The following is a 20,227-nucleotide window of genomic DNA, read 5'->3' on the forward strand; positions in this document are numbered from 1 at the left end:
GTATCTAACAAAAATGAGTCCATTCTAAAAATAAATTGATTCTCTTTTAAAAGGCCAACACTGAATCAGTGTAAAATATGTAAAACTGTGTAAGGTAACTCAACACACAGCCATTGATGTCTAAATGCGTGACAATGTAAAAATTGTGATCAAAGTGTCAATATTTTGTGCAACCACCGTTATTTTCTTCAATGTTGTTCCATGAAAAGATGTAATGATAATACTTATATTAATATGTCCCAAAAAAGTTCTGATGCACAAACCTTGTTGATACTTGTCACATTTTTAGAGTTTATCTTAACAGTATAAGGCATTGCTGATTGTGCAAATGAGTAGTTTTCATCAACTGATAAAAAAATAATCACATTATAGTACAGACAAGATACACACACCAATTGTATTTTGTTCATTTTTTTTCTTTTATTGCTCAATACATTTTTTAAGTACAGTACATACACATAGTGCCATCATATACAAAAAATGTTGAAAAAAAGACATGGGAAGACAATGTTTTCACATTAAACGCACGTCATCAGTGTATAAAAAAACATTTAAAACGCTACAATAAATAATGTCACTTATTACATAAATACACTAAATTACTCACAGCTTTATTAAACCTGGCAGCTCACTATTTAACGTAACATCACACTTCCTGCGTGCTCCTCGATGTTTCGAACAATGTGCTCAATACAAAACTCCCTTTGGGAGAAAATACGTGAATTTTTGGAAATTCATCTTCATCTGTTGTTAATGTGTCAAGGTGATGCAGCAGTCCTATATGAGGCTGTCGATGCTGTTTTTGTAGACCTGGGGCGGGTCTTCAATATCGGAGTTGCTGCGAGAAAAGACAAAAGACAAATCGTGAGCTCAAAAAGCGAACTTGCTATACAGTACATCGTGGTATTTTTTAAGCAGTCTTACCTGTTCAGCTCAAACTTTGTTGCCTTTTTCCTCATCCGTCTGAGGATCCACATGACCAGTGACAGTGTAGACAAGGATACAGCGCCACCTATTGTTGCACCGGCCGTAATTGCACTCATCTCAGAGGTGGACTCTGCAGGAACACATTAAATAAAAGTTCATGTCTGAGCACCAAATTAAACTATTTGAATTTTTTTCGCTGGTCAAATTTCACACCTGCGCATGTTGGAGGTGTGAAGTTCCAATCGCCCAAGTGCGTGCACGTCGTGCTGACTGCGCCTTGGAGCTCGTGGCCTTCATGGCAGCTGAATGTGCAGACTGTATTGTGAGGATAGGGGCTCCCCGATGGCACGAGGGATGGGGTGCAGTTCGTGTTACTGTTTTTGGGAACTTCGGGGGCGGGACATGTGATTGCTGTAGATAAGGAGGAGGAAACAAGGCGCATGTTAGAAAAAGAGGATTTATAACAGATTTATTTGACCTGTAGAGGTGAAATGGGTAATCATTGAATACACAAGTAATCAATAATCATTCGAGATTTATTTTTGATAATAAATTACTTTTAACTTAAAATGATCCAGATCCTCAGAATTCTAGTTGTTTATTAACTAGTAAATATTACCCAATTACCCATGAGAGCAGATTATACCATTGAAAAAAGTGACTGCCCAAAATAAAATTTTCGGAATCTCGATAATAACATTTTAAGTTGTTTATACAGTGCACGTCTATTTCAAAAATGTATTTGATTCCAGTTCATTTTATTGTGTACTACCTGATGTTTTTTTCACTGTAGTTATCTTTGTCGTGAATCAAAATAAAACAACACCTGCCTTTACTTTGCCTATTTTATATTATGTTATGGACACACAAAACAACTGAATCATAATAAACAATTTGCACGTGTCCTGCAGTGTCAAGTTTGAATAATGTTCTGTTTCTGAATAAAGGTAAGAATCTGTGAAAGTAATTGACAAAGTGTCCATTAGTGATTGTAAATTAAATTTCAAATTATAGAAAAATCAAACGAATTCATTGTTCATTTTTTCCACTAATGATCGTGATTAATCACATTTTCCAACACCTATTTTCTATGAAGATCGTAACAGACATTTACTTGAATTTGACATCGCAAAGTACTAATTTTCTTTATTTTTACCAATGATCCATCAAGAATTAAAAAAAAAATAACCCTTCTCCTCTGTTTGGTTGCATAATTGAGAGTTCAGCTGTTTATTTAATGGTTTAATGGTCATTTATAAATATATGAATGCTGTACACTTAGTTTTGTTTTGTAATTGCTTAGAACATTATAAACTCATTATAAAGTAGTTCAATAAACCCATTAGTGGTCCTCCAAAATTTTTGATCTAGATTGAATATCCTCTCACCTTCACAGCGTGGCATCATCTCGCTCCAGCGCTTGGCTGACGTGCACGTGGCGCTTTTCGGCCCCTCCATCCGATAACCGAGGTCGCAGCTGAAAGTGCAGCTGCTCCCATAGCTGAACCTCGTATCCGGGTCATCTCCGCATCTGACCGAGCCGTTGTCCAAGTGGAGAAGAGCAGGGCACTGCACGGCTGCGGCGCATGAGAAAACAGGAAATGAGGACTCTCCAATGCAGGAAGTCTACTTTTTGTTTGTGAGGATTTTCCACTCACCTTGGCATGTAGGAGGCGGATGGGACCAGTTTTTGGTGGCGGTGCACCTTAAGGGTTCCGGCCTGCTGAGCGTGTAACCTTCTTCGCAGGAGTACTGACAAAGTGAATCAAAGGTAAAGTTGCCGTACTTGTTGGTGCAAACCAGGCTGGCTTTGGGAGGGAGCGTAAGCTCGCTTTTATTGCACTGAACCGCTGAAATGAAGCATGTAAACACAATTAGGAAACGCTTGCAAGTTTGTTTTGTTTTCTATCTATGCAGCGACTTGATCCTTACCATGCTCACACCTGTCTCCGTAGAAGCCTTCAAAGCACTTGCACTTGTGGCTGTTGATGGTTTCCACACATTCTCCATGCACGCATGAGTCTTTTTGGCAAGCGGCTGCAACAAGAAGAATTTTGTTACATTCTTGAACATTCACCACATCTGCAGTCTTTTTTTTTGGTGTGGATTTGCAGTTCTCTGAGCTCACCTGTGTAGCACAGAGCCGTTTTCTTCTTCCTGCACCTCTCGTCATTCCATTTCCCGGGCTGCGAGCTCCTCTTGATGTACATCTCCACGCAGTCCTCGCTATCGCCGTGGATTTTGCCGGTCATGCCGTTGTTGGGCTCCCCCTGCGCCCAGTTGGTGGCCTCGGCCGTCAAAGTCTTGTTGGTGCCAACCCACGTCCAGGTGCCGTTGATCTTACGGATCCCGATCCAGTAGTAGGTGTCCTTTTTGGGCAGCCAGCTGTTGAGATGGCCGATCTCCTCCTGGTTTTGGATGGCCACCATGTCGGTGTAGTGCTCCTGGCACCACGCTCGGGCCTGCTCCCAGTTCATGGTGTTGTTGGAGTAGAAGTAGGACCAGCACTCCGCTTGCAGGCAAAGCACTGAGGATGGAGGCACAAGAAGAGCATTTAATTTTTCGCCAGCGTCCACAAAGATAGATCATTTTGTTGTAAATCAAATTCACATTTTTAGAACCCAACTACAAAACTGACAACACAGACTGGAATTTGCACCTACTTGAGAGAATTAAAGCCACGCTGATACACAAGCTGGACATCTTGGATGAGAAATGAATCCACAGAAAAGCTCCTAAAAAAAGTAAAATGAAGTCAGTCAATTTCCAGCATTCTACTGCATTCTCATTTGAAAAGTCCATACTTACAATTTGAAGGGATGAATAGCAGGAGTGTCACTGTTGTAGTGTTAAGTCTCGATGAGTGAGTGAGATGATTGTGGCTGAAATGAGCTGCGCCGCCTGCTCTTATAGTCCCTCATCCGCGTGCTCCGGCTTTCCTGGAAGTTGGCGTCAGCCTTTTGGTGGAAATTCCCACCCCCTTCTAATGCCCAATCTACACCGTATCCTCTGAAAATTCCAGAGAGGGACGAGTAGGAGTGGAGGGGTGGGGATTTCTTTGTCTTTGACGGAAGCGCCTGTTGATAGCATTATTTTCTCTATATTTATCAGAAATGTTAGAATTTTCATTTTCATTTTTAAGAATTTCGGTATTTTTGAAAAGGTGATATTACCTGTTCATGTACTGTATATTTATCTTTTTATAATTAACAATCTTCATATTTTCATTGAAATTTCAAAAGAAAAACAAAACATATTTTTTCATTTATAATGAATGCACTTTTATATTTTGGATATTTTGCAATAATATGGTGTAAAGAAAATAAAGTTTTTAATAAAAAAGCTCTAAATACATCAAAATACATTTGAAAAAATGTGCACATATAATTAATTATAATTATATAACTACATGTATAAGACACACATATAGGTACATGAAATATATTACATATAAACACACGTGTATACAGTGCATACATTCATACAGTCTAAACAATATTTTACAGTATACACACATATACCCTATATATACATACAGTATGTGTATGAATAATGTATGAACATATGGAATAATAGTATAATTGTATATAGCCTACTATAATGAATTCACATGTATGTATAATTTATATTCACATGCTACAATAATATAAATGCACACATTCCTGGGTAGTATAGTGTATGCATATACTTTGTGTACACATTGTGATATTATGTTAATTTTCATTGTTGTTCTTTTGCTACAGATCGTGGGAGGTAGGGCTTAATTTTGGAAAGACCCCCCAAAACAGAATTTTTGCCACTCCTGCTCGTCCAAAATTTTGTTACAAGTTTCGTTCATAAGTGTGAAAAACATTTTATATACATAAAAAGAGAAAACTTGAAGTGACAGTTTTTTTTTTCCATAATCACCAATTACTTAACTTGAAATATTTGGCTTATTTCTGTGTTATCTTTGGAAATAATATAACATGAGTGTATTGAACACGTTGCAGTTTACTATCATCACTGTGATTTATTCCTGTAAGATACACGGAAGGATAAAAGTACTTTAAGTGTCTAGGGAAATGCACAGACGAGTATATCCCTCATTAACAAAAAAAGTGACATGTAAAAAAAAAAAAACGTGACAAGAAAGGAAATGCAACACAATGCAATGTTGGCCACTACAAAGACTTTACTGGTATTTTAACGAGGGTCCTGGGATAAGGGAAATGTGAAGCGAGGGAGCCGAGGCGCCTGCTGGCTGGCCGCTCGCCTTTCCAGAAGTGACAGTGCATTTCCTTCCTTCCTGCCCCCAAAGTTTGCATGTTGTTGACACCTCTTCACCTCCACCCTTTCCCCTGAAAAATAATACAACAGCATTTTATTGGCCCCAGGGAGGAATTCTTTTTTTTGGTTCGGCTCTGCTTCACCTTCCGCAACAGATGATTTTTAGATTTGTTCTTCTGTTCTCTTTTGTGACTCTTTAATTTGGTGCGCCGCACTTCATATAAATGGGATGTCTATCTATCTATCTATCTATCTATCTATCTATCTATCTATCTATCTATCTATCTATCTATCTATCTATCTATCTATCTATCTATCTATCTATCTATCTATCTATCTATCTATCTATCTATCTATCTATCTATCTATCTATCTATGGCTTACTTTGGCCAGTAGAGGCCGCAACTGCTAACATTAAACTGTTTTTCGGAGTACAAAACGGTGCCTGTCGCTTTAAGGCCGGAAGTACTAGGGAAAGTCCTTATAAGGTTTGTTTGTATTTCCTGAGACCTGCTGCCTGTTGTCTCAACGTCATTCAAACCAAAAGTAAGCATGTCGGAGTCCCTGGCAGCAATCCCCGACGTGGAGATTGATCCTGAGGGAACTTTCAAGTACATTTTGGTACAAGTGAAAGTGAAAAACGGCGATGCCAGCAAAAATATTGTTCGCGGTACAAAAAGTGCCGAGTACCACAGTAAGTCAATGGAAATGTCACGTAGCGTTATCCAGTAGTGCACGAGTATAATCCTGTACTGTTTTTATTTTAATTCACGGTTCATTTCACTCAGGAATACAATAAATGCAAAACGTTACAAATTCAATTACATTTATAATAAACATCAATACATTGAACTTCAATACATTGTTTATTTTTTAATGCTGCAGATGAGTGCAACCGTTTTAACAGTTTATACTATAAAAACGACTGCGTCATAATTTCTTATTGCTTTAGCTCCATCTGCTGCTGGAATAAAAGTGAGGACATTTATAAATAAAAATAAAAAGGAAAGAAAAGCGCCAATTGTGCCCAGGTAACAACGTTCTTATTTTAATTGCTAATTTTGAGCAAAACTATGTTGATGGCAACAGGAGTTTAACATGTGCACTTTTGCAAACTAATGTGTTATTTAGTGTGGAAATTAAGTGTTTTGTACCTATGACCAATTACACATTAGCATAAGGCTATTTTTAGCTGGTATCTTTTGGGGACCTACTCATGGCGTGCTGTTAATTATTTGCAGATCATATTTTTGAGAAGGTCAAGCCAGCTGTGGAGGCCTTGGGCATGGAGTGTCAGTGCCTGGGTGGAGGGAAGATAGAGCACAAGAGTCAAGAGAAAAAAATAAGGGTGTTTGGAGAGTCCACTGTAAGTCATTTTTCAAGACAAAGTTAACCACAAAGCCAATGTTGTGCATTAAAAGTCATAGGATCGCATTAGACTATGAGGCTGTACTGAAAATAAAATACATTGTAAATATCACAGCTTCATTTGTGTTTCCAGGGTTTTGGTAAAGCAGACCACTCCATTTCAGTAGAGAAGTTGAAGAGCGTCTTCAGTGACTACGAGATCACCTGGAGTGATGACAAAAAATAAGCGATTTTCTTCACATTTGCACTATTTAAAAAGATGAGTCAAACGCTGTATTTTTCTAAAATGAAATAAACACACCAACACAGTGGTATATGCCACCGCAGTTTTTTATTTTTTTTATTTTTTATTTAGATTGGACTGATGAGCAAGCCTTACTCAGAAATAGAATGACCTCACCCATACTTTTACTTTTAATTGACTGTAATCACAGTTCGAGGCTGTGTGCCAAGCGAAAAGTCCATACAGGAAGTAGTGAGACATTCGGAATCACAGACATATCCTGCGATTTGGATGAAGTGTTTCATTTTTTTATTCCAAACACAAAAAGAAAAAGGACACTTTCGTTTCATATCACAGTTTAATGTTTACGTTTGTGAATTGTGTGACATTCAACTGTAAATTCTCGTCAGGAAAGTGGGACTGGGAAAAATAACCTGCTCGCTGACTCCATATTGAGCAGAGTATAAGAGTCACAGACATACCTGGAGTGAGTAATCTGGATATTCTGGCAATCTCCCACTGGGCCAGGCTACTATATGCTGATCGGAGCTGCACATTGTTTTTTCTGGCCAACAGATGCATTTTGAAATTAACAAATAGCTAGTGGGGCAGGAAAAAAAAATCTGGAAAGGCCTACAAATTTGAGGTTAATTTGAAGTACTTTCAATGTTGGTTTATGCATTGCTTGACACTTATTAAAAACTTTACGATGGTTTCATACCGGCTGAGAAATAAATCGAATCGAATTGATTAATTCATCATTTTAAAAATCGAAAATTTTAAAATTAGCTGCAATGATATCAAGGTTTTGTTGAATGGGTGGTTCACAAGAGGTGTTTACAGTAAATACTAAATAGTGGTAACAACAAGTTATGCACAAGATAACTATTTTTGAATGTTACATTTAGGTTAAAACTTATTTAAAAGCGGTATACTTTATTGGTGTCTGCACATGATTGACTTTTTTTTTTTTTTAAATCAAACCGTCTTTGAATACGTTTTTTAATTGGGCTTCATTAGTTTGTTTAAAATCGGAATCACCCAGAATGAGTGAACAACAATCAAGATTTGTGTTCCTGGAATTAATTCCTGGGGATTATAATTTAGTGGGCAGTGGATTTAAAAAGTAATTTTCTGACAACATAATCACCACTACTTCCTCTTGGTGTTATTGCACATTGAGTCAACATGAGTTCCCAAAGGTGCATGTCTGCGTTTGAGCACTGGTGCCATTTTTATCCTCAACCTCATTGTTTTGTCATGAATCTACCTTAAAGAGGAATTGGAGGCCCCCTCACCTTGAACGGAGGATCCAGCATAGCATGTTGGCAACTCTGCCAATTACCCTGTGACCTTGAAAGGAGAAAAACAAAAGGCTGTCTTCCTTCCTGGATACATCCTAATACCGGGGGCCAACTTCCTGTGAACCGAGAAACTTTCCGTTATCCACAAACAGGCAGCAGCAAGGAAAAGTCTTCAATGGATAGACTCGGCCCTCTTCTCGGAAAACTTATCTGCTCGAGTTGGGCGTCTGAAGTGGGGGAGTGTTTTCATAAACCCATGACAGAAAATTGAGGTTAGCGAGTTATCAGTTTCCTTCGAATTGAAACCTATTACAATGAGGTAGTCGTCTAAATTTGGCACACCACAGAGAAGTGTTGTTTTAACATGATCACAAACCACAGAAATCACAGATGTCAAAGGAAAAAAATCAAAGGTTGCTTGTGGATTTAATCAGATTCCCACTAAGCCAAATTTACAATTCCCAAAATGAACTTCTTCCTCAGCAGACGGCAAGAGACACCTCCAGCATGCTGCCGGGAAACACGGCGCAGTGAAGGTGTCTTTGTTTATTCCACATTTCAACAGGTCAGACACAATAGCTTTCCCACACACTGAGCCCATCAGCTCCCGCTCAGACAACTCCAAATGAAGCAATCGGAATTCCTCAACGTATTCGTCATACATGAAATTGTGGGCCTTGATTAGTAGCTTTTATAAATCAAATAGTGCTTCATTCACATATTTAATGTGTGTTTTTTTTTTTGGTTTTGTTTTTGCTGTACAGCCTGTTGGATGACGTATCCATTCTGGTGCTCCTGCTAACCGGCCTGCTTGCTTTCGGCGTGAGCGAATCTGCGCTGGTCAACAAGGTCTTCACCGGCATCAATCTGGTGGTGCTGGGCTTCGTCATCATCTCGGATTTGCTCCGTTTGGCCTCGCCGGCATCCTGTCTGGTGCCGCCACCTGCTTCTACGCCTTGGTTGGCTTTGACTGCATCGCTACCACAAGCATGTCTAATTATTCAGTACTACCACATACATAAGATGGCGGCGCATGTATACGCAGCGGCCACTCGCTCTCCCGACAATGCGTTGTCTTGTGTACATGTAAAACGCAGAGGATAGTGAGAAACGCTATTTCGATTCCTTTGTATGTTAAGCACATGTGAAGAAATTGACAATAAACTTGACTTTGACTTTGACTTTAGCACACCTGCCTCACAGTTCTGAAGTTAAGAGTTTTAAGTAGGGCCCCAACTGATGAATATTTATTTTTAGGTTGATCCTGCTTTTTAGAAGGAAAAAAATGCATATTAGTGATTAATTATTGTTACATTTGAAAATTATAATGATTAAAATTGTATTTGTTTTTACCCCAAATGCACTCCAATGGGTGATAACTGCATATTTGGGCTAGCTATAGCAGTTAATTCTTTGCACAACTTTTTTGCAATGCTCATCGAATCGTTGCTTGGAAAAATTAAGATTTGCTTTTTTTGAATGACAGGTCCGCAGAATTACCTCATCAACAAATTTCATGCTATATTTTTAAGGATGCAAGATTATGTATGTATGTGTAACAAATGATGTCACTAGTGTTACTTGTATCCAACTGATGCAAATGTTTAGAGTAAATAAAGGTAAAAAGATAAAATAAAAGGCAAATATCGGCCATTTGGTGGATTATTTATCGCTCATTCCGATCCTGAAATAAACGTATGCTAGGACGCTGATAACCCCCTGAATTCGTGTTTTTTTAACTGCTTCCTTTTCTTATTGTTTTCATTATTATTTAAAAAAAAACAAACATATTTGAATATTTTTAGTTTTGCCGTAAATTCCAAAGAACCAAAACACAAAACGTGACGTCACATCCGGTTATGGTGCATACGCGCGAGACATGAAAGTGGCTAGCTGACAAACAACACTTCACAATTTTGGGCGAATGGAAACGACTAAACATGTGATTGTCTGCGTGATGTCAAACATATGCGACACAATAATGCGACAAGCGAGGACGACGACAAAAGTTGGCTATTAAATCTGTGAGTACGACAACGACAATGCTATGCTAGCTAGCAAAATAATTTTATCGCGTAGTTCCCCTTGAAAGTCTTGAGTGAGAGTTGGCCAAGTTGAGCAGCTGACTCACGTCTAATGTGAGTCACTTGTTCGTCATGTGTCGTTCGAACAGCGTGTCCGATCTTCTCCGGCAGCCTGGCGACAACATGTCCCAGACCAACACTTCTCTCCTGGACGAGGTGGTGCTGTGGAGTCAGGAAACCTGCCGCCAGGAGCTCAAGGCTGTCCTCCCTAAACTTACCATATCCTCCTCCAACCTCTCTTCTCGTGTAAATGTCCTTAAAATTATAATCAGGAAACAGCTTTGTGGCATACTTTGTTTTGACATTAGAGGCAACTACCACCTATTCGTATTGGAATTTATTCTTATCTTATTACTGAAAACCGCACCTACAACAATAAAAGAACGTCATGTGTTTTTTTGCCTGCTAACAAAATAACATAAGTTGGCAACAATGTAAGTCTTCTACTCAGACTAAGGAAGTGCATCTAAAATGCAGGTAAATGAAAATTTAACAGAGTTACCGCAGTTAGCCTGGTCACTGCACTTAGCAATTAATACTTTTTATGACCTGACATGATCAGTATATTTTCCTTTCAAATTAAAAGTGAATGGATTTGAACATGAAGCTACTTTTTACTAAGTCGTGTTAGTGACATCTTTGCACACATTGCCATTTTGATGTCCTGGCACTAGGACCATGCCTTTCCACCCAGAAGGCAAGTTGGAAGGAACTTTTGAAGTAAGAATTAAAAAAAACTTCAATGTCATTGTACTGCTAGGGGCAACAAAATGAAACAAACTGTTCAAAAAATATTCTTTAACTGTTCACACGCTTTACATCACAAGTCTGAGGGCTGGGATGATAATCTACGTAAGTTCCCTTTTTAATTTTATTTTAATTTATTAAAATTCTCTGATCAATTTTGTCATTTTTAATTTTTTTCCCTCCCCAACTTCCCTATAGGTGTACTTAAAATAATAACAGACATGTTCCTCCCACATATTCCTCTATCAGACCTGGAAAATGAATGTTTCTCCAAGATCTTACCAAAGGTAAATAAATGGTCCATTTTTGCAACGTTATCTCTTTTTAAGCGTCTTTCCCATATCTCCAGGTGGTGACTATATTTGGCTGTATGCTGAAAGAACTTTCAGTCCAGGTGGGGAGCTTGTCCAGTCAAAACACAGAACTGTGTTCCTTACTGAGAAACATTCTGAAGGTAGATTACCACGTTTTTATTTTTCAGTCGCAACATGTTTCCCAAAGTTTGCCAGCTTATGTTGCTAAAATTTTATTTTCAGTCCCTGATGCAGATTATCGATGCAATGTCCGCATGTGTGCGTCACGTCTGCTCATATGATGAGGTCCCACACCTTCTGTCTATCCGCACCTTATCATCATGCATTTTGACGATTCTGCGAGACACTTTCCAACACTGTATGGTGAGTGTCTTCTTCTACAGTTGCAATATCACTTTTTATGTTCATGAAATGATATGTAAACATGTGGAATTAATTTTATAAGCACAGATATATAAACTTTATGGCTTAAAGATATTTAGTTAAATTGTCTACTTGAATCCAAGATTTTGAGTCGTTGTCATGGTAACACAAAGCAGTACGGAACAAATATGTCATTGTGATGTCTATAAGGAATACTATAATCTTTTAACTTGTTTACTCTCAAAGACATTTTTTTTAAATGCAAGACAATTCATTCCCAGGTATTTAGCCTTTTTATTGTTCAATTTTGCAAGTGTTTTGTTAAACGCGTCTCTAAAATGGCATGCACTAAATTAAGTACTAAAAACTATTACTTTAGGAAATGCAGTACAAAATAATCAATAATTTTATTTAGTCCAAAAATTGAATACTTTGAGTACTTCAGTAGGTAATTAGTAAGTAGTAATCAACTGTTACCTTGAATAATCTATTACTTTAGGTACCGTATTTCCTGCACTATAAGGCACACCGGATTATAAGGCGCACCCTCAGTTAATGACATATTTTAAAACTTTTTTTAAACTTAATTCTTTAACTTAACTTTAACTTAATTCTTTATTCACCAGCCATCTTAGACCCTCTTTTAGCCAAACTTGAAAATAATATATAGATTGTGACTCTTCAAAAAGGTGGTGGAGGTGGTCTACTGTGGCCGTCTCTCCCTGGTGGCAGACCTTCTGCAGAGTCTCTTCAAGGAGGCATATGCCCTCCATAAGGCCCTTTTGGAGCTCCTGGACCGGCTGTCCCTCGATAGCAGTGCCTCTGAAGAAGAAGTGTCAAACATTGTCATAGGTTGCACCTGTTGAGGAGCGATGACTACGTCATGTTCCCTCTTCATCATTTTCATTATTAAGATCATTTGCCTTTGAAATGAACATAACGTTTTGCTGTCATAATCTTCACCAGTGATTCACAGCCTCCTGGACATTTGCTCGGTCATCTCCAACCTGGACATGGCGCTGCATGCAAACACGTGGAAGTTCCTCATCAAGTCAGTGTCACAAACACTCGGGATGTTGACCTAAATTCAGAAAAGAATAAATGATAACAAGTACATTGTAGCTATTAGGCATTACACAAAACAGGATTTTGGAGGTATTCAATGGTTTCAAGAAAAGGAAAAAAAAAATCTTATCACTGATCAGATTAGAAGGTTGACTAGTCTTTCTAACTCATTTAAACACCTATTCTTTGTGGTTGAGCCCCATTATTTGCAAGGGATTGACACAAATGTAAAAAACGAAATAATTAAGTAAGATTTTAAAATATACATTTAAGAATACTGTATACCTTTTTTAATATTGTGAAGAAAAATACATATGTGCACTTTAAAATATTTACTGTGGATGAAATTATCCAAGAAAATTATGTGTAATAAATCTAATACAGTTTAATTTAAGATAGGTTAGAAAATAGTTAGAAAAGGCGAGAATGTATCACATTTATTTTCATTGTGTACAATGAAATTAGAAGCGCTGCTCCAAATGTTGCATATTAAATTTATATGAACAATAGAATAAATACACAAATAATAGTTTTACAGAGTGCAATTGTTTTCCGTTTGTTTTTTTTTCTTATTCAGAGGGTTAAATGTTCCCGAGTAAAAAGATTTTATCTATTTTTTGCATGTTTAAAAAAAAAACATGGGAAGAGAATCACATATTAAATAGCATAAACAGTATTGATGATAATAACAATTCAATTGTTCATCACAATTGTTCCTTCCTACTGTGGTGTGCTTCATTTTAAACGCTCCTCAGACAGAGTCTCAAGTACCAGTCGCTGGTGGAAGAACATCTTCATCACGGCGACATCAGCTCCAGCCTGTGCAGCAACCTGTTGGCTTCCTTCCAGGCCGCCGTTGACTTGGCCGAGCAAATTAAGCACTCCGCTCTGCAGGTTTGCTCCCACATGCATTGCTATCGGCGCAGCTGTATCCCACTTATAGAATTATTACTGCCACTTCCTGTGGTAAACCCCTCGGTTGATGTATTTTGCATTGTATAAGGTTGTTGTTGTTTTTTTAAGTTAAAGGTCTCACCTTTAGTACATCTATCTCAGCTGTTTTGCCCTTGTGTTCTTTTTTAAAATTTTTGCTAGGAGGCAACACAGAGCGCAGAGCACAAGCTATTCCAGAAAACTGCAAAGATGTGCAGATTTTTTGCCAACACTTTGGTGCATTACGTAAAGGTCAGGAAAAAGAAAACGTCGTGTTGCGTAATCATCTTCAACTTACTTGCAAATCTCTTTACACGCTTTCTACCTGAACAGGAATTCAAGCCCTTTCTAACAAAGTCTTGTGGAAGCTTTCATGAAATGTATCTCCAGATAATCAGGTTTTTTTTTCTTTCTTTCTTAATTAATTATTATGATGACCACAGGTGTTTGTCTTGGCACTTTTGGACAATGTGGAAATGTGTCACTATCTTTCAGTAAATTCCCTCCCAGCTTGTGCGCCCCGGTTTTGGCTCCGCCTCTTTCCGAGGAGTTGAAGGCGGCCGCCCTTGTTCCCATGAATGCACTTCTTTGTCAGCTCTTACCTCTCAGGCCTTTTGCCGAAGTTGTCTTGCGAGAAGGCCCGCGTGAGTTTGTTGTCTAAATTCAGAAATTCTGTCTGCATTATTATAATTATTATTATTTTTGTATGGGTTAGCCATAGACATATAATGAGTTCCATAAAATGGCATCTTCCAACCTTTATTGAGCCAAGGTAGCTATTGTATACACTTTCAAAAATCTCACGACACACCTGCAAACAAAAATGTCACAGAGGAATATGACCAGTGAAACATGGCTCTTCTCATTTTACTTCCTGATGTATGAATCGTAACATGAATGTAATATTTGTAAAATAGTGTAACAATTGTAAAATGGTGAATTCATTGAATGAAGTCAATTTATTGCCCCGCCCCCCTTTAAATTAATGAATAGTTATAGATTTTGTTTCCAAATACAAAGTTTAGTATATTTAGAAGAAATTAGTGAAAATTATATTTTGCAAATAAAACCCAAATACTTAAAAAAATTCAAAATGTCCCAAAAGTCATGATATCATTTAGAAGTAAATTATTTATATAATAATAGATTGAAATGTAAAATACAATTTTAAATAACATTTTAACAGACATTTTAGGGTTCGTTATTGTACATATTTTGTCTGCTAAAATCCATGTAAAACATACTTGTAAATTTGATATAACACACATTTTAATATTGAGATATTATCGAATAAACATTTACAGTACTTAAGCTCAGAAATGCATGCACCACGTTGGCTGATTTTCTCCAGTGAACGCATGCATATTTTCAGTCAGGCGTTGATAAAATGACCATTAGCCATTAGTTGCAGAATTTTTGTTTAAACAAATTAGGATTTTATTAAAAAATGTTATATATTTATTCCATTTGTGGCAAAACCTTGTCAGTTTATGAACACTTCTGATGTACTTACAGATTTAAATCCACAGCATGAGCTTCCTCAGTGTCTTCTGCTGGCTAATGTGTTGGATCAGTTGGCCTCCCAGCCTGAGGAGGTGCTGCAGCTTTGGCTCTCTGGCAGTGAGTTTTCAGAGGAAACACCCAGGTACAATTATCTGAAGACTTTTTTTTTTTTTAAATCACGTAATGGTGGTTATTTTCACACTGGTGACTGAACTACATGGCCTTTGACCTTTTTCCAGGCTTCCTCTCTACCAGGCAGTCTTTCATAGTTTTCGAAGTTGCTACGCTGAGCGGAAGCTTCCAGTGTTGTTGCCGGGGGTGATGACAAAAGGGCAGGCCCAGGGGCAGGTGTCTTTGCACCATCACGTGTGCGTGCACCTCTGCGCCAGCATCGCTGTTCTTCCTCCGCAATATTTCTCTGTTCTGGTGAGTTCTAAAGACAAATATAATCTTGCATTATAAGTAACACTGGGACTCTTACAAAGAAAACACAAAAAAATAGATTTCTCACTCATTTTATAGGCCAGTGGTCAGTGAGGTATGTTAGTTAGTAAACGGACATTTCGAATGGGCCATGTAAGTGTGCCTAAGTTTCACTTTGTGTTTCGTGTGAAATCTGGTGTTTTGTTTTATCCTGCCTCTAATCTCATTTCAGCTCCTGTCTGAGGGATTTCCTCTCATTCAATACAAGCAACACTTCCACTTTGATTTTTATTTTATTTTTTTGCTTTTACTTAAATTCGTGATAACATACTCTTCCTCTGTTTTCAATACAGCCACGTGCTTTTTTTTTTAATGATTATTGTTACTTTTTCTTTCTCTTTCTAGGAGCGGTGCTTGCTGGAAGCCACGCTACAGACTGACACACAGACTGCTCTGTTGGCCACGGATGTATGGTGCTTCACTGCCCGGTGAGCAACACATATGCACCTAAAATACATCTTTTATGGTCTTCCTATTCCTAGCCTTATAGTAGGCCCCAATTGATATATATTTTTTTTTGAGACCGATGCTGATTTTTGGCCCCCCAAAACACTGATCACAGATTAATCGACTAATTCTTCAATATAAAATGAATACATTTGTTTCCTCTTAATGCATTTCAGTTGGTCTCATGGCAAGTATGCAGATTTTCATTATTCATGGCTCATTCTGCTATCTATTCCCTGTAGGTAGCAGGGGTTAGCAGTAAATATATTATTAAAAAAATAAACGTTCATTTTCAGTTCGCAGAAAACATTGTGTGGTGTAATCAATTAAGTTATAATGACAATAATGCTTGTCATATATTTCTGTTGCTAGTAGTTCAATGGGTGTCATATTTACTTACTTTTACTTACTTATAATACTTATCTTATTTTGTGCTTCTAAAATGCTTGAAGATGCCTACAAATGGCGTGACAAGATTGTGTGTTAAACTATATATTTAGACTGAGCTTTGTATTTTGGAGGAGATACGTTTTTAGACATGCATTTCCAGTGCATATTCTATATTTAAAGAAAAAAAAAGTTACATTTTGAAGTGATACTGAATAAATGGAAAACTTGGAATTTCATCTATTCTAAAGATTTTAATGTTGGCTTGATTTACTTTTTAAACAATATTACTGCATACTCATGTGTTCCTTTTCCCTGACTAACAAAGTTCATTGCTATTGTAGTTTTAGATTTTTATTCATTGTTTAAAATTCCTTCTATGTATTTGTATTTTTACAGGTACGGTAGCGCTGACCTTTGTCTTCATCATGTCCTCCTCATTGCTCACCTGGTGGGTAATATGTGGGAACTGGGTGTTGCTTAAGGAAGCAGAAAAGCATCTTTTGTCACACTTGATTAAAGTGCTGACATCTTAAAAACACTTAAATTATATTAGAACATGAGATTTAATTCAATTGTATGTTTTGATATTTTATTTAACCACTTGAGAGAAGCAGGTACAGTATTCCAATTCTCAGTGTGGTGCAAAGCTGTACGGCAATAAAAATAACTCTCAAATCCCATAATCTCTGTGGGGTCCCCAGCGGCACCCGACTGAGGTGACGATTGATATAATCCTTTCATCCATAATCCCTTAAATTCAGGCCCATCTCACACATTTGCATGAAATTTCTGAACCCCCTCTTGAGTCTTCACACTATCAAGCAGCTTTCCTTTTTTTGTGCCTCCTCAGGTAAAAACGTGCTCGGCCAACTGTTATCAAAAGTCCCATTTGGGCTTGCTGCTCAGACGCATGCTGTTCCTCATCACGCCCAGCCATCAGGTTAGCAGTATCCACACAGTAATCCTGCGGTTTTGTCGCAAAGAGCAAACAATTGCTAGAAATTGTGAAATACAAATGTATGTAAGTATATGTTGTTGTTTTTTTTTTTTTTTTTAATCAGATGGAATTCTTGACGCGTTTCCCTCCATCGGAGGCTGAAAACTTCCCAATATGGTGCCAGATCCTCCTCAGAGCACTTTCAATTGATGTCCGCAACCGTGCGGAGACGGATATCATCCTTTTAGCTCAAAACGCTTTGACCGATTGGCAGAGTGCAGGTTACAAACTCGGTCAAGTGGGAAAATTGGTGAGGACCCTAACACAAAAATAGAGTCCAACAATGGGGCAGTACAGCAGCAAGCTTGAATTTGGTTCTGGTGTCATTTCTAGAACGCGGTGCTACAACTCCTCCTAGTGGTACTTCAAGGAAAGTCATCAGTAGTGGAGAACTCCGAGTCATGTGTCTCGAGGCTAGTCACACAACTATGGCAGAGAATGACACCACAACAGGTGTCACACTACTCACAAATTGTGTATATGCACATGTATTAGGATACATAACACTTGTCTCTGCCGTGTGCAGGTGCAGACTCATCATGTGTTGCACATTACTCTGCAGCTCCTTTTGTCAATAACGGCGGTTGTGATGAAAAACGTGAATTCTGAAGTCATTCTTCAGGTATGTATGGATTTAAGATTTCATTTCAGTAAGTCGTGGAGATTGTGTGTTATGTCATTTGTGTGTTTTGTAGGCCCTACTGTGTGTAGATGCTTTCGTGTCTGAGAAGTGTGCAGATGAGTTGCTCTTGGCAGCTCTCGAGTTCCTTTCATCACTAGGGAATATCTTTATCCCTCCGGAAAACCAGGTAAGACCACTATGAATCATAACAATGGGTGCGATTCTAGCCAATCACAGCACTGGTTTTGACACGGGCCTTTCGTGAGTCTAGATTTGAATTGCCACATTGAGCACTGACTTCAATGTTTGTGATTGGCTGGAGTAAATTCTTAATTTTCTGGTATCAAATCTAGTAATGCGGTTCGGCACACGAGCCAATCGTTAAGTTAGTAGATTTGATCAACTGTCTTTGAAACTAACTGATTAGTTTCCAGCCAATCATAACCTGCATAGTAGTGGATTGGACTCCACTCAACTGCTACATTTGATCTGCTGTTAGCCAATCACGATACTGAATTTGACTACAGTCTATCATGCATGACACCCAATGTGATACCAGCCAATCGTAATACTGGAAGTGACACAATACAATTGCTTCACTACATTTTACTCAAGCCAATCATGACATGATTTGATGTTAGTATTCCAGTACAATTGTGGTAGTTAGGTTTTGTTACTGATTTTTATATTTTTATTCTCTTCAGAAGGAAATTCTTCCCCGGTTGAGCCGACTGTTTGGAGTTCTGTTGGGACAAAGTTCTTCCTGGTTGCTTCATCAACACACTTTGGAGGCTTTCGCTCATTTTGCGGAGGTATAGTAAGAGTCCCAATAATAGTAAAGTATGTTACACCCAACCTTTTTTTTTTTTTAAATCAACATTCATACTTAATGTTAAAGGTGACAAAGCACGAAGAGGTCATTTCCAATAGTTTATGTGAGGAAGAAACCAAAAGCAAGGTGGTGAATTTTCTTAGCAAGGTAAGAAAAAGTTAAGTTTTGTTAGTGAATGTCTGTGAGAGGCCCTAAAGTGGCTGTCTTTTTGTAGACTTTTAATACAGCGGAAGAAAGCAAGGAGGCGCAGCTAGAAAAAATTAAAATGGAAAAGACTGTCTTAGAGGACCACAACCAAAGGCTGGAAACCGAAAAACAAGTTCCCATGGAACCTTCTGCTTCATCTCCGACCCATTTAGAGGTTAGTAAGAAGTTTTACACATTAGAATAAATACATGAATCAAAAAAGTTCCTTCATGTGAAACATGCCTATGAGGAAAAATTATTTAAAATTTTAAAAAATCTCAGAAACAGCAGCAGGCTAATATAGTTTAAAAAAAAAAACATATTAGGGAAGGCAATGCCAATTTTTTACATTCATATATTCAACAGGAAAACCAAAATATTGGCACGCAGGTGATTTGAGAGTAATAAGCACATCCTGCATTTCTCCTGCAGGGCTGCTTTTGTTGCATATTTTGGTATTAGATTTTTTTTTTTTTTTTTAAGATAAAAGATTAGATTTTTTTTTTTTTTCCCCCAAAGAGACAATTTGACCAAACTAACTCAGACTGGTATGTTCAAAAGGGATCAGTCGGAATGGCAAACTTGTCAAGACATTTGCATCAAAGTTTACAGCCATTTTTCTCAAACTGTTTCTGAAACGTAATCGGACTAGTCTCGGGGAACTCGAGTGCTGCAAGCTAGTGGCTTATTTATGCAATACGCTCCGCTAAAAAGCAGGCAACAGGCACTGAAATGTCCACGTAGAAAATGTCCACGACCTCAGATCCACAGAAAACACATTTTATCCCAATTTATTATCTGTCTAACGATGGATGTTTTTCTGTTTATCGTTCAGCCGCAAGCAAAACGAACCCGGCAGGAGAGCAATGCGGACGAGGAGTACAACCGCAACATGCAGACAGCTGAAACTGCGCTGCGAGCCCTCCATGCATTGGCCACACTAAAAACGGAAACACAGTCGCAGCCGCCACCTCCTTCGTGGTTGGCATCCAGACTTCAAGAGCTGCAAGGACTTCTAAATGACATAAGGTCAGCTACATCCACAAATTCGCCCGCAGGACCTTTATTGTGAAGAATGAGGTTGCCTGTCTTAGTTTTTTTTAATTTTTTTTATATTCAGTCTTGACTGATGTTGATTAAATATTTGAATAGAAAATTGTTGTCTGTTTT

General features: G+C 38.0%; 3 protein-coding genes across 3 annotated transcripts; 2 read left to right on the top strand and 1 right to left on the bottom strand.

Moving 5' to 3' along the window:
- Nucleotides 1–431: 431 nt before the first annotated feature.
- On the bottom strand, nt 432–3,825 carry sele (selectin E). Its single transcript, XM_088426086.1, has 9 exons — nt 3,736–3,825; nt 3,591–3,662; nt 3,056–3,454; nt 2,860–2,964; nt 2,586–2,777; nt 2,316–2,504; nt 1,141–1,338; nt 925–1,057; nt 432–838 (listed from the first exon to the last, which is right to left on the bottom strand). Exons 2-9 carry the CDS (start codon nt 3,628–3,630, stop codon nt 778–780), a joined length of 1,317 nt encoding a protein of 438 aa, XP_088282212.1. The 5' UTR covers nt 3,631–3,662; nt 3,736–3,825; the 3' UTR covers nt 432–777.
- Nucleotides 3,826–5,691: 1,866 nt separating this feature from the next.
- Nucleotides 5,692–6,878, top strand: LOC148416916 (14 kDa phosphohistidine phosphatase). Its single transcript, XM_088426227.1, has 3 exons — nt 5,692–5,890; nt 6,438–6,562; nt 6,698–6,878. The coding sequence occupies exons 1-3, from the start codon at nt 5,749–5,751 to the stop codon at nt 6,788–6,790; spliced, it is 360 nt and encodes a 119-aa protein (XP_088282353.1). The 5' UTR covers nt 5,692–5,748; the 3' UTR covers nt 6,791–6,878.
- A 3,070-nt stretch (nt 6,879–9,948) lies between these two features.
- On the top strand, nt 9,949–20,207 carry firrm (fignl1 interacting regulator of recombination and mitosis). Its single transcript, XM_088426225.1, has 25 exons — nt 9,949–10,115; nt 10,265–10,393; nt 10,987–11,027; nt 11,121–11,209; nt 11,272–11,376; nt 11,459–11,599; nt 12,289–12,451; nt 12,566–12,650; nt 13,420–13,558; nt 13,760–13,849; nt 13,931–13,995; nt 14,093–14,241; nt 15,113–15,242; nt 15,340–15,526; nt 15,929–16,011; nt 16,817–16,868; nt 17,271–17,360; nt 17,482–17,667; nt 17,751–17,870; nt 17,944–18,039; nt 18,113–18,226; nt 18,744–18,851; nt 18,938–19,018; nt 19,086–19,232; nt 19,893–20,207. The coding sequence occupies exons 1-25, from the start codon at nt 10,060–10,062 to the stop codon at nt 20,127–20,129; spliced, it is 2,883 nt and encodes a 960-aa protein (XP_088282351.1). The 5' UTR covers nt 9,949–10,059; the 3' UTR covers nt 20,130–20,207.
- Nucleotides 20,208–20,227: the final 20 nt, after the last annotated feature.

The sequence above is a fragment of the Hippichthys cyanospilos genome, chromosome 10 (genome assembly GCF_059441005.1).
Source record: "Hippichthys cyanospilos isolate Australia breed blue-spotted pipefish chromosome 10, RoL_Hcya_1.0, whole genome shotgun sequence".
Lineage (NCBI taxonomy): Eukaryota > Metazoa > Chordata > Actinopteri > Syngnathiformes > Syngnathidae > Hippichthys > Hippichthys cyanospilos.

Excerpts from the sequence above, each read along its gene's own strand:
- sele (XM_088426086.1), bottom strand. The coding sequence starts at position 3,630 with ATGTCCAGCTTGTGTATCAGCGTGGCTTTAATTCTCTCAA. Across the intron at positions 2,965-3,055 it reads AACGGCTCTGTGCTACACAG|CCGCTTGCCAAAAAGACTCA; the intron begins GTGAGCTCAGAG and ends TTCTTGTTGCAG. Across the intron at positions 2,778-2,859 it reads CGGAGACAGGTGTGAGCATG|CGGTTCAGTGCAATAAAAGC; the intron begins GTAAGGATCAAG and ends GCTTCATTTCAG.
- LOC148416916 (XM_088426227.1), top strand. The coding sequence starts at position 5,749 with ATGTCGGAGTCCCTGGCAGCAATCCCCGACGTGGAGATTGATCCTGAG. Across the intron at positions 5,891-6,437 it reads AAAAAGTGCCGAGTACCACA|ATCATATTTTTGAGAAGGTC; the intron begins GTAAGTCAATGG and ends AATTATTTGCAG. Across the intron at positions 6,563-6,697 it reads GGGTGTTTGGAGAGTCCACT|GGTTTTGGTAAAGCAGACCA; the intron begins GTAAGTCATTTT and ends TTGTGTTTCCAG.
- firrm (XM_088426225.1), top strand. The coding sequence starts at position 10,060 with ATGCGACACAATAATGCGACAAGCGAGGACGACGACAAAAGTTGGCTA. Across the intron at positions 17,668-17,750 it reads TCGGTCAAGTGGGAAAATTG|AACGCGGTGCTACAACTCCT; the intron begins GTGAGGACCCTA and ends TGTCATTTCTAG. Across the intron at positions 18,040-18,112 it reads ATTCTGAAGTCATTCTTCAG|GCCCTACTGTGTGTAGATGC; the intron begins GTATGTATGGAT and ends TGTGTTTTGTAG.